This window comes from Lepisma saccharinum, chromosome 1 (assembly GCF_977018435.1).
Source record: "Lepisma saccharinum chromosome 1, izLepSacc3.1, whole genome shotgun sequence".
Classification (NCBI taxonomy): Eukaryota; Metazoa; Arthropoda; class Insecta; order Zygentoma; family Lepismatidae; genus Lepisma; species Lepisma saccharinum.
The window spans coordinates 64,151,280-64,163,970 of NC_139229.1; the positions used below are offsets into that span (position 1 = coordinate 64,151,280).

General features: G+C 38.6%; 1 protein-coding gene across 1 annotated transcript in view; it reads left to right on the forward strand.

Moving 5' to 3' along the window:
• Nucleotides 1-12,691, forward strand: part of LOC145995882 (uncharacterized) — an 88,068-nt gene that overhangs the window by 35,530 nt on the left and 39,847 nt on the right. Inside the window, exon 2 of the mRNA XM_083132030.1 lies at nt 5,935-6,410. Within this exon, the coding sequence (XP_082988156.1) occupies nt 5,935-6,410 (476 nt within the window). The remainder of the gene's footprint in view (nt 1-5,934; nt 6,411-12,691) is intronic.

The following is a 12,691-nucleotide window of genomic DNA, read 5'->3' on the forward strand; positions in this document are numbered from 1 at the left end:
GCCGTGTGTGGATGCAGAGGCGGTCGAGATCGTTCGGTTGCTGTTAAGGTGTTATTAACGTCCAAGAACTTGATGGACGGAGAACACTCGGTGCAGGAAATCCAACCGCAGTCTTGTCTGCCAATTCTGGCTGGAGCCAACAACATTTTGATCCAATAAATAACTCGCTTACAGGTCTAGGAAAGGATCCGGGATCGAGTCTGAGAAAGACATATTTCTAACATCATCACGCTCCACAATCACCATATCTGCCACTAACATTGTAGCATGTACAAGGTCCAACAAAGAAAGAAAAAACTGAGATTGACTTACAATATCGTCACCGAACCGTCGCGATTAGTAAAATGTACAGAAAAGAGGCAAAAGATTAGTAGTGAATGACTACTAGTCATCAACTGCATGCTGATAACTTCAGCAAGAATTCTACTAGGTAAACTACAGCATTGTTCGCAATGGATATTCCCAGCTGGGTGGATGCTTGGTCTCTTTTGACGATATGTGGGGGAATCCTCGTATAGATCACAGGTGCGGTTGGCCCTATAGCGCACAGGAGCAGTGAACCCCCAGTAATGTACGGTATTCACTTCAAGAATGGACAATAAACAATATCTTCATCTTTTCGCAAAAATTCCTACGTAATAAGTAATGTCTTTGAGGCCGCAACACGATGAATTCTTTTCTTGCGAAAGAGAAACCTCGAGCCAGCCGCGCTGGTGCAGTTCCTCAGTTGAACCCCCGCAGGACAACTCCTGCCATGGTGAAAGCACCGGGCAGTAGAGCAGGCAGAATCTCGGGGTGGGAATAGGGCAAAATACATGGAAAAGGATACTGCCGAACCTTCGTCTCAGGAAAACGGACATGCGCGAAGTTCGTGCTCTCGCAGAACGCACCGTCCTCGCCGTCAAAGAGCTGCTTTTTCCCTTGCAGTGCTGCTCTGTGGCCTTCAAGTTTGAAGCCGACACTTGACATATTCAGTCTTACCTTTGAATCACTTTTGTGCCCAATATCTTACACAAACTGCCAGCTAGTGTGGCAATGAATGAAAACTGAATTTACAGAAGATGAATTAAAATAAATGCATAATAATTCGTGCATACATTCAGACGTTTTCTCTTAAAGGTGGAAACACTTCAGGTACGCGAAAGTAACAGAATGGGTGGTGCAATTGGAAGCCACGACCCTGTCAGTGTCTCATTTTTATTTTATTTTTTTAGTTTTTGAAGTGCTTGGATTGTCGTTAAAAATATTAAATGATGCTTTGAGTGAAGCGAGGGGTGGACTGTGCTTAGGTAACATCATTTGATGGAGTGTAGGTGTTGCTGCCTGTGCAGTAAGAAATGACCACTGGAAATGGACATATTAACGTAAACAAACATCCTCGTGCGTTGAAAGGAAATTAGAGGTAAAGCATGTGCTTGTCGACCCACCTAAAATTTGAACAAGGCTGTCGCGCTTAAAATCAAGGAATTTCAGGTTCGATTTCTAGTGCGCACATATCATGTGTAAGACCACTTCTGACGAGTCGATTTTTAAATTGTAGTTATAGCTTACAATTGATATGTTATTCATTATAATTTGGGCTTCATGAAGTAATTTAGGCCAGTGATTCATAAACACATCCCTAACACCTTCGTGACAGTTTCTCATTATTTTCCCATGCAATCCGAAATTTTCCATAAAGGCACAATTTATTGTCGTTTCAGTGATTAATTTATTCGTATATACCTACTATAAAACATCAGACTCCCACATAAGAACATTCTGGACAAGCCCCATCGGTGAACCCCCAGGAAAACAATGCACGAGCCGCGTCTGATACATCAGTATGGTGAAAATGTACGCGTAGTACGTGAGAGGGATGCTCATGCAACTGAGAGATGCTTTCTTCGCGTTATCAAGCCCACCATGGTGTTCCTTGTACCCTCCTTCCCGTGGAGAAGAGGTCATTTTAACTCTTGCTTCAAATTGGACACAGCCGTTTCACCCATGGTCATTTTCTGCAACTGCAAGGGTCGAACCCTCCAATGTATTGTGAATGTAATGCTATTTTAACTATTCGGCATATTCTTATCGAATGTGCCGATTAACTTTCCTCAGACAAAGTTTTAATCTTCTCAACTGTTTATCATCCATGTTGGGAGATGATGACATTGTGTTAAGAAAGGTTTTTAGTTCTTTTTTAGAAGAGAGAGCCTCATACACTGTTTCTATGGAAGTTTTAAGTTTCTCCCTGCCTTTAATGTGTTGTGTACGTCCTGTGTAGATCGCTTCACAACCTTGAACTTTTAATCCTTCTCAAGGGGCTCTTGGTACCCTTATTTTAGCTTTAAGTTAACCGTACACTTTGAAGCGTGCGAAATGGCTAAACGTGCCGACGCACCCAAAAATTTTAATTAATTCATTCATTCTTTATGAAAGCCCCCTCTCTTTCTAACACTGAACTGCAGGATCTCCCAAACTCGTTCATTCAAGTCAGTAGTGTCCATCTTTCCAACCACATCAAGAGAAGCAGCATATAATATGTACAGACAAATCTAGGCTGGGCCATTCGTTTGTTTATCCCAGGCAACTCTATCGACATAGTTATGGAAGCGCATTTTCCGATGGCAGAAATGTCTCTCCTCATGAATAATTTAGCCTGCCACGAACGTCTGTCCATAAGAGAAACTCGAGAGCTATACTCGAAGACCTAAATGCTAGAATACTTCATGCTGGTGTTTGGATAACATCACTGTTCATCTCCATAGCAAATTATTGCTCTTCTTTTTCTTCCTCATTCCCAGAGTCGTAAGTGCCGTCACCTTGATTGAAGTTTTTCCAACTTCTTTACTCAGTTTACTCAGTCACTCTTCATGAATGGTGAGATGGAACTAAAAAGGTCACGGACATTTTCTCCAACTTTCTTGACCATTTTCTTCCATTGCCCTCTCATCTATCCAGCGTGATTATAGATAACTGATGTTCAACAAGTCGATCACCAAGAAGCTTTTTTCCACTTTTATCCTATTCTGTGTCATCTAAGACCATATAACTTCCTCGTTACAGATCATTGATCATTTGAATCTCTCTTTTCCGATCTTGTTTCCCTTCCTAACGTCGCGTTTTGATTGATAGATTGATTGGGTTTATTTTACTTCGCTTTTCTGCTACTTTTGGCTAATCGCATAGATGAGAATGAGTAATGATATGATGAATGTGATGAAGGGATGCTCATGCCCAGAACAGTATTCAAATAATATTAATAAGGAACTTTAATTTTCATTAACTGGACATAATATATAATACTTTTTTGGTATACAATAAATATTCGATTTTTAATTTTTTGACATTAATTTCCTTCCCAGGGCAGTTGTTTTCATTAAAATTTTAGCCATCTTAACGCCACGTAAGCTAGACAACGAACACGTGCTGTTACAATTCTTCTACAGCCTATTTATCTATTCGTTTAATAACAGTAACGGTGCTAATTAAGTTACTTATTTTTATAATTATTATGAATAGACCTATTGATTATGTTAATGTATTTGATTTAATTTTTCTTATGTAGCATCGCTTTTACTCACTTTTGGCTAATCGCGACGATGAGGATGGATGCTGATATTTTGAAATTGTTGGAAGGGTACTCACAAAGAACAATATGCTGACGGAGATACGAACCAGAGATTATTGGCGTCGTACCGCGCTATGCTAACCACTCCGCCACGGAGGTCGGTTATACTAAAGTATTAATTACAAACATTTATATTATTATTATGAGTATTATTATTGTCACGCACTTTGTTCGGACCCCTCCCGAAATATACTTCTAGATACACGCTTGCCTATTACATATTTTGCTCTTGATAGAATGTGGGCTTTATTTCCGGATTTAGTTTGAAACTAGAAGATATGTGTGCTGAAGACAAACAACGGTTCCAAACACCACAGTGGACCAAAACTGCGAAACAGTAATTGCTTTCTTCGAAAATCGAAATTACTGTTTACCGATGAAGCGTGTCGACCAAGAGAGAAAAGTGAGAGACGCAAAAAAAGGAAAGAAAGAAAAAAACTCATCGTCCGCTAATAAGCGTTTTGTTTTTCGCAATGTCCATAAAGCGGCTGTACCGGTTCTGTAGACCTTGGCCGAGGCAAGGACGACTTAGTGCGTGAATCGCGGGGTCGCTCTTCGGCCAACGACCTTTCGCTTAAAAATTGCGTATATTAAGAAGGAAGAGAGTGTTCGAAGGAGGGCATGGTGCGGAGAGCACCCACTTTCTACACCCATTCTCGTTTCGGCATTTTAATGTCATCGGTGCCGTCTTTGAATCGTTGTGATGTGATGCCACTATTATCGTCATATTTTCCTCTACCAGTACGCGTATTCGGCAACTTACTTTTGAACGTAACACTGTTACTTGCTTCAAAAAGTAACTCATTTTAGAAAGTAACTCAGTTACTGTTATCGAAAAGTAACTAAGTTAGCTACTTGCTGCTGGATATGATTCGATTTGTTGTTTTAAGTCCACTTTGTGCACCGATAGGCTAATCGGGACTGGACCTGCAGTTTAAAGTTGGATCCCAACCACTGTGTCATGTGCCTCAACCGGGCATCGAATCCGGGACCCGTGGTTGCAAGGCGACGACGTTACAACTACACCATCGGGGAGGCCCCTACTTGCTGCTGGAAATTTTCTTGCAAACAAATATCATACAATCAATGATCATTAGATGTAACAATATATATGAAGATTAAAATGTGTTTTATTTATGTTCCTGGTATATGCTGTATTTTAATAAATTTTTAATAATATAGTTATTTAAATTATTACAATAAATAAATGCTGGAACAAATAGTCATCATTGCTTGCCTTGGACCATTTTAAATCGAAAAAATGTTCGGCTACGGTACTTTGCATGTGGTAGCATTTTTTTTTCTCTTCCACTCCAAGCTCAAGAAGATCCACTCCCTCGACAATGACTTCTATGTAACTTGACTACCACATATCTTATGAATCAGAAATCAACCCAAAACCCTGAAGTCTTCGCATACATTTAGAAACGACAAATTAAGTTAGCATGCAACGGAATCTTAGCCTAATTTTCTTTAGCGATTTCACGGAAATTCTTTCACCTTTGCATCCAGAGAAGACACAGCTGGAAGCAGAGTTGCCAAATTTAACTCTTCCCACATGTTACAAGTTTTCAAGTGAACAATTTAAGTGCCGTAAAGTAACTGTTGATATTGCAAAAAAGTAACTCGGTTATAGTTAGAGCTACTTACTTTTAAAAGTAGCCAGTTACCATTATATTTCCTTGTGTGACAAGTAACTAAACGCAGGCCATGAAATTAGGCGGGTGTCAGAAGTTCGCGCTGTTGCCACGTGCGCACAAGCCCGTGTATTCTGAGGTTAAGAGCAGTCCGAGGTATAGATATGGGACTCCATTTCTTGGGGCTGTAACGAATTTTAAATTCACACTATCACCAGCTCTGTATTGAATGAGACCGGTCTCCTTTATCGCACGACGCTAGGACAACTTTGCGTTCTGACGTGACAAGGAAATGCTTACGTTGTAGGTTAGTCTGGTTTGGTTCTCTCAGCATAAATACACTGTAAATGAATTATTTATGCTAAGAGAACGAAACCTAACGAGCCTAACCTAACAAACTTAAGCATTTAGCCTAATAATGAAAATGTTCTCCGGTGACGTCAGAGCTCAAGGTTGTCCTAGCGTTGTGAGATAAGGGAGACCCGAATTGGACTCGAAAGTGGCCCGGAGAGAGGTCGGTCTGACGCTCGAACTAGGCAACGCAGCCCGGTTGACGTCGCCACACGGTGCGCGTGAACCAGCTACTTTTGTACTACTTCCAAACACTGCTTTTAATAAATGTAGCTCATTTGTGTATTTTTATCAACTTTTTGTGTCCATTTTCTAATTTTTCTTCTTTCGTTGCAGTGCCAGAAACGCACAGAGCAGCGAGGGCTGTGAATGTACATGACGCAGATGAAAGCCCACAAGTGTCCTCAGAGTCAAACAGTGCACCCTCTGACCTGAAGCTCAAGCTAGAGACATTGGCAAATGTGGCTTCCGCAGACAACCTTCGGTCGACGGCCCCCAAGAGCAAACTGAGAGTGCAACCGGGGCTCAGTTTACTGAACTCGTCTTCCGCCAATAGTTTGAAGAGATCAGGGAATGACCTGGAGTTGCTCGAAGTGGGTGACCAGAGGGACAGGCGCCAATTTGGAGGTGGATTTTTCTGGCCCGGGGGTTACCCCATAGGCCCTTGTTTTACAAGCAAAGGCCAACTTGGACGCTGCACTAGTTTCAGACAGTGTTACCCGTATTTCAAGCTTCCTGAACTCAACAACTGGGAGACATGGGTGCTAGGAATGTACGACACATGCAGTTATTTCACATCCTCTGGTCGACAGGTAGGTTTTATCTTGTACTTTTTAACCTCAGTGCATTGTAGGCATACTGTATAGCTACTATTATAACCTAATCATTGTTGTCACATTATCCAAAACAATTCAATATATAAACATTGTTTTGCCGATAGGAAGCAAAATATGAATTACATGTAAGCCTACGTAGAAGCACAGAACGGACAATACTCAAGCTTCTTGCTGAGATTAATTCACAGCAAGAGGTCTAGCGAAGATTTCCTGCCTGAGTTTAATATTTGAGCATATTGCGCTTATCTGTGGTCAGTGGAGTGCCCAAAGGAAGGGGGGTCGTAACCCATCCCCTTTGGCCCAGTATTCCTAAAAAGGAAAAGATGGCAAAGTGAGGGCTGTCTACTAAAAAAAAAAATACACCATAACCCACCCTTTTTCACCACCGTTTTCGATAATCCGGAGCACTCCATTGTCTGCGGTAGAAGTATAGGCAAAACCAGATCCGTAGCAAGGTGGCGCCATTCACAGACAGGCCAACATTCATTTTTTCTGAGGTGAAAAAAGTCAGAACATAAGACGGAGATATTTACACTTTGCAGACAAGGACGTATTTAGGGGGTCCAGGGGGTCCGGACCCCCCCCGAAAGATTTATCTAGTACTAAAATTAAATAATGAAAAATTTATTCGTTTAGCCGTTGTTATATAAATTACTCCGAACTTATTGTGAGACAAGGATTATATTCGGATCATACGGCTTTGAAGGACACGAGGGATGTATTTCGGGATCTGGACCTACCCCCCTACCCGATAGACTTATTAAGTACGAAAATTAAATAATGAAAATATACTCGATTAGCATTTGTTGTATAATTTCCTCTGAACTTATTGGAAGACAAGGATTATATTCGGATCATACGGCTTTGAAGGACAGGAAGGACGTATTTCGGGGGTCCGGATCCCCCCACCCAATAGACTTATTAAGTACGAAAATTAAATAATGAAAATATAGTCATTTAGAATTTGTTGTATAATTTCCTCTGAACTTATTCGAAAACAAGGATTATATTGGGATCATACGGTTTTGAAGGACAGGGAGGACGTATTTAGGGGGGGATCCAAGGATCCGGACTCCCCGAAAGACTTACCAACTACTAAAATTAAGTAATGACAAGTACTAAAATTAAGTAATGAAAATATTAGCATTTGTTGCATAATCGATGGTTATTAATTTCCTCTGAACTTTTTAGAAGGCAAGGATTATATTGGGATCATACGGCTTTGAATCACATTACAAAGAAGATTTATGTACACTACTACTCAAAATAATATGCATAAAATTTTAATCAGAAACTTACTTTTTGTCCAACTACATGTAACATAATTTTTGTTATTCGATAAATATTCAATTATTCATCTATTTAACATTAATTTCATTGCCAGGGCACTTGTTATTCCGATCATAACTACAGGTAAGCTATGTAATGAATATCCGCTGTTATATCTGTTATGTCCTAATATTTATGACATAAACAGAAATAAACATCTCAAGATTGGAACTTGATAATTAAATATAATGAAACTTGTAACAAGGTGGATTACATGATTAAAACTTAAACATCCATAAGACACATAAACAAGATGCATAATCGTTGCTATGCACAGACTATGTACATTGGCCATAACTGCTAGTTCACCACATACAATAATGTATTTTATAATATATATCAATCTTCTCCCCTTCTAGAGAAAACAAACTTATGAGGGGTAAAATGCTCTTGGCCTTTTTGCTCTTTGAGATTTCCTTCTTACAAAATCACTTCCTCCCTTCGAAGACAAACTTGTTCCTGGACCAAGTCTGCTCGCTTCCTTCGAATATGATCGACTTTCTTGCTTCGGAGACGAACTGTGAACATTGTGTTCTTCATTGTTGCTTAGTTCCTGCCGATGCATTTCATTTTTAATCGGAGGATATAAACATGTCGATCATTTCTATTTCAATGGTTATTTATTCCTGTTGTGTGTTGATGCTCGCACGAAATTTTTGAATGTTTGGCAATGTTCTAATTTAACGGCTCAGGAAGCAATTAGACATTTAAAAAGCCAATTTTACATACTTGGTTCTCCAAAAGAGTTAGTCTCAGATAATGGACAACCCTTTGCAAGTGAACAATTTAAGATGTTCTGCCAAAGGTTGGGCATTGAACTAAAGCATTCCTGCCCATATAAACCTTCGGGAAACGGGTTGGGTGAGAGAACAGTCAATACCGTGAAAAGGTATCTAACCCTCATAGGAGATTTTCCAAAAGGGGATGTTAGAAAATTGAATACTGAAGTAGAATCACTACTGCGTACAGTAATACACTGGCATAACAACACTCCATTGCCATCAACTGGAACATCTCCAAGTTCATTAATGTTTTCTTACAACACTGCAAGTAATATAATCATTAAAGATGACACTAAAAATGTTCATTATGAATGTGAGAAATTTTCAATTGGAAGTAAAGTATATTATTACTGCCCTGAAAGAAAGATATATCGGAAAGGAGAGATTATTGGAAGATGCAGTTTTGCTATGTATAAAGTAAGAGATACCTATAGAAAGTGGCAGATACAGAAATGTACACTATTCATTTTTAAAGATTCTTCATGAAACAGGAGGAGATTCAAATCAGTCAGAAATACCCAAGGAATATGACGATAGTGCATATCATGCATATTTATATCCTCCGATTAAAAATTAAATGCATCGGCAGGAACTAAGCAACAATGAAGAACACAATGTTCACAGTTCGTCTGCAAAGCAAGAAAGTCGATCATATTCGAAGGAAGCGAGCAGACTTGGTCCAGGAACAAGTTTGTCTTCGAAGGGAGGAAGTGATTTTGTAAGAAGGAAATCTCAAAGAGCAAAAAGGCCAAGAGCATTTTACCCCTCATAAGTTTGTTTTCTCTAGAAGGGGAGAAGATTGATATATATTATAAAATACATTATTGTATGTGGTGAACTAGCAGTTATGGCCAATGTACATAGTCTGTGCATAGCAACGATTATGTATCTTGTTTATGTGTCTTATGGATGTTTAAGTTTTAATCATGTAATCCACCTTGTTACAAGTTTGAATATATTTAATTATCAAGTTCCAATCTTGAGATGTTTATTTCTGTTTATGTCATTAATATTAGGACATAACAATATCTCTATTCTTATACAGTCTTTTTACCTAATTGTGTGATAATAATATATTTTTAATTTATGTCTTGTAATTAGATTTAATTTGATTTAATATAATTATTTTAATTTAAACATTATTATTATTATATTATTTTATTATTATTTTTTTATTATTATTATTTCTGAGACACTTGGTTCGGACCCCCCCCCGAAACATATTTCTCGATACGTGCCTGTTGGCAGAGTAATATAATTAAGCCTTGTTTCCATATTAAAAGCACTAAGATTGAAATCTAATGTCACTTACAATAATTGAAACATATAAATGCACGGTAATGACTTTCATTTTTAAGTCAATCCTACATGTTACGGTCTAGAAATGCTGGACCAAAGGGAAAATTTGTAACCCCTGCCAAACCTCTTACTTCTGGACACACCACACACACCATCTCACACACACACACATATTTCCAGAGAGAGAGAACGGCAAAAGTAGACCAAAAAAATAATGAAAAATTGTTGGATGATATAATGGCTGCTTTCTTAAAAACAATTTTGTCGTTACAAAGAAGCCAATTTCGTGCAGTTAAATATTACCTCTTAGTGAATAAAGCAACTATTACAAACCTACAAAAAAAATACCATCGTGCGTGATGTCTACTACTTGCGTGCGTCATTTCTGGCGTTAATACGCAGTGATAATTTTGCGTGTTTAGAATGGAATAAGAAAAATATTTCAAGGCTAAGTTCTTCATACGCACTTTTTCCTCCATTTGAAAGTGTTTTAAATTTTTAGCTTTTAGATGTGTTCCCCTTTGTGTTGGAGAGCATCAAAAAAGTTTAATTTTCACGGTAAAACGGACACCAGTAGTTTCAAATTCTCGAATAACAAGATTACACAATACACTCTGAGAAAACGTGTAACGAGATAATGGCACTTAGGTATATAGTTGAAAAATAAATATCGTATAGTTCAACTGAACTCTATTAGATAACAAATGATTATAATAATTATTTTTGAGAAAATCAAAAACACACATGAAGGATCACACTGGGATTAGCATATAATAATTAGAAATTCGCGAAGGAGTTTCAATATTTCATTGCGTCTCTTATTAAGAGAAATCTTATCACACAAGTAACAAGGAAACCTTTGAATTCAACAAATAATTCCAGATCCATTGTTATATCGCGAAAATCAACAATCTCCACTCCTCCACATTGCATCATGCAATGGAGGTAAACAAGGGGTATGGAAGTAGGACTATAGTGGGTATGATGCGATCAGCATAAAGTTCTGGTGGCCTTTAAACCCCCCTACCTCCCGTGTGGAAGGGTTGGTGATTCCCAGAGCTGATATAAACCATCTCAGTATCGAATTCGGGTCTCCATCTGACAGTGAGATGGCTTGCCTCTTACATAATTTATTCTAAATTGTTATAGCCCTACTATATTTATAATACTCTTTTCAGTATTCAATGTCGCTTTTCTGTCACTTATGGGTGATCGCGGCGATGATGATGAAGAAGACTCGTGCCCAGGCATGACCCAAGCCAAGACTCGAAGCGGAAATCTTCGGTAGCGAGTCGAACGTGTTAAGTCACTACGTCGGCTGCTATATTGTACAGTCACGGACACTTTTGGGTTGTAACAGTCCAATTGACTCTCAATAGAGTGGTTACAATCCAGAAGTGTCCGTGACTGTACACTCATCAATTAGTACTCTGGCAGTGTGTTTCTTTATGCAGGATATTTGCAGAAGATACAATTAAACCTACAAGTGTATCAATATACGCTGTATAAAACACACCTAATTACTAACTTCGTTGACCCTATACGTACGATAAAGGTAAAATTCTGTCCTGTGCATTGCGCGGGGCTATGAAAACACCATAGTAGTGATGAGGTGATCAGGACCAAGCTCCGATGGCTTTCATTCACCCACCTTGCCTAGCTGAGCACTTTTGGAGGGACATTTACGGACAAAATTTCCACCCGAGATATTCTACACCGGGAATAGAACTGTTCTCCCAAGTAGCCTATCCGTCAGAACAACGCAGTTCTAACGAATTGTGCAAGACCTTGAAGATATCATTCCGCTCAAATCAGAAACAATGATTGGCCATGTACTGCGGTTTACCATGATACTGCAATGAATTTAAAGGGATGAAACAAGACAAGTTGCTGAACGATATCCCCCCCGTAGTGATTCATCCTGTTTAAGCTAAAACTTGAATGACATTATTCACTACGCTTGAATAAAAGTCTCAAGGTCGAGGATGTGCTTCCAGTTCCATGTTCTGAAGAATGAACTTTTTTTTCTCACACAACATGGGCTTATCAACAGCAGCTTCATGGCTAAACAACACACCAATTATTTCAATTTAAACGCAAGTTGTCGTTTGTGTTTCATTTGATATTTAACGTCACGTGCTTCTGTCGTTAACCTCGGAAATTCGATGAACTGACATTTACTATTATAGCAGTAAGATTCTTGAGTTACTCTTGGTGTGAACCAAAATATCCAGTTTAAGGAATCTAATTCATTATTTGTATACGCTTATGTGGCTATCCAAATGATTATGGAACGTTGCGCTTACACCATAGACTGTTAGAATTTCTTTTTTTCTGAATCCCAAGGATTCTTACCAAATCAGTGTGATCTGGTTCATGAATTTAAATGCATTACCTTGCTAAACTGACAGAAGGGATGGACGATAAACTGATGATTGGACAAAGAAAATTATACATCAGGATTCAAACCTGGAACCTCTGCCACACACTCCGGCAATTACCGTATTTGCCAGCGTATAAGAACACCCTCTTTCGTTCAATTCTTTTGAGGAAAAAATCTTTATCACTGAATTTATAATTAATTTACAGCATTTCAAATATAAAATAATACGTACATCTACTTTCAACAAATAACATACCCAATCTAACTAGGAAAGAATACATTTTTAATTTTCTTCGTCATATACCACAAGAAAACAAGAAAGAAATCGTCTAATTCAGAACAGAGAAAATTTCCGTAAATCAACCGGTCGGTCGACCCCCCTGGAAATTTCCATCTACTTTTTTCAAATTATTGCAATTTATAAACGAAGCACTCTATTTCACCTCATTTTGCGTCATTGTTTA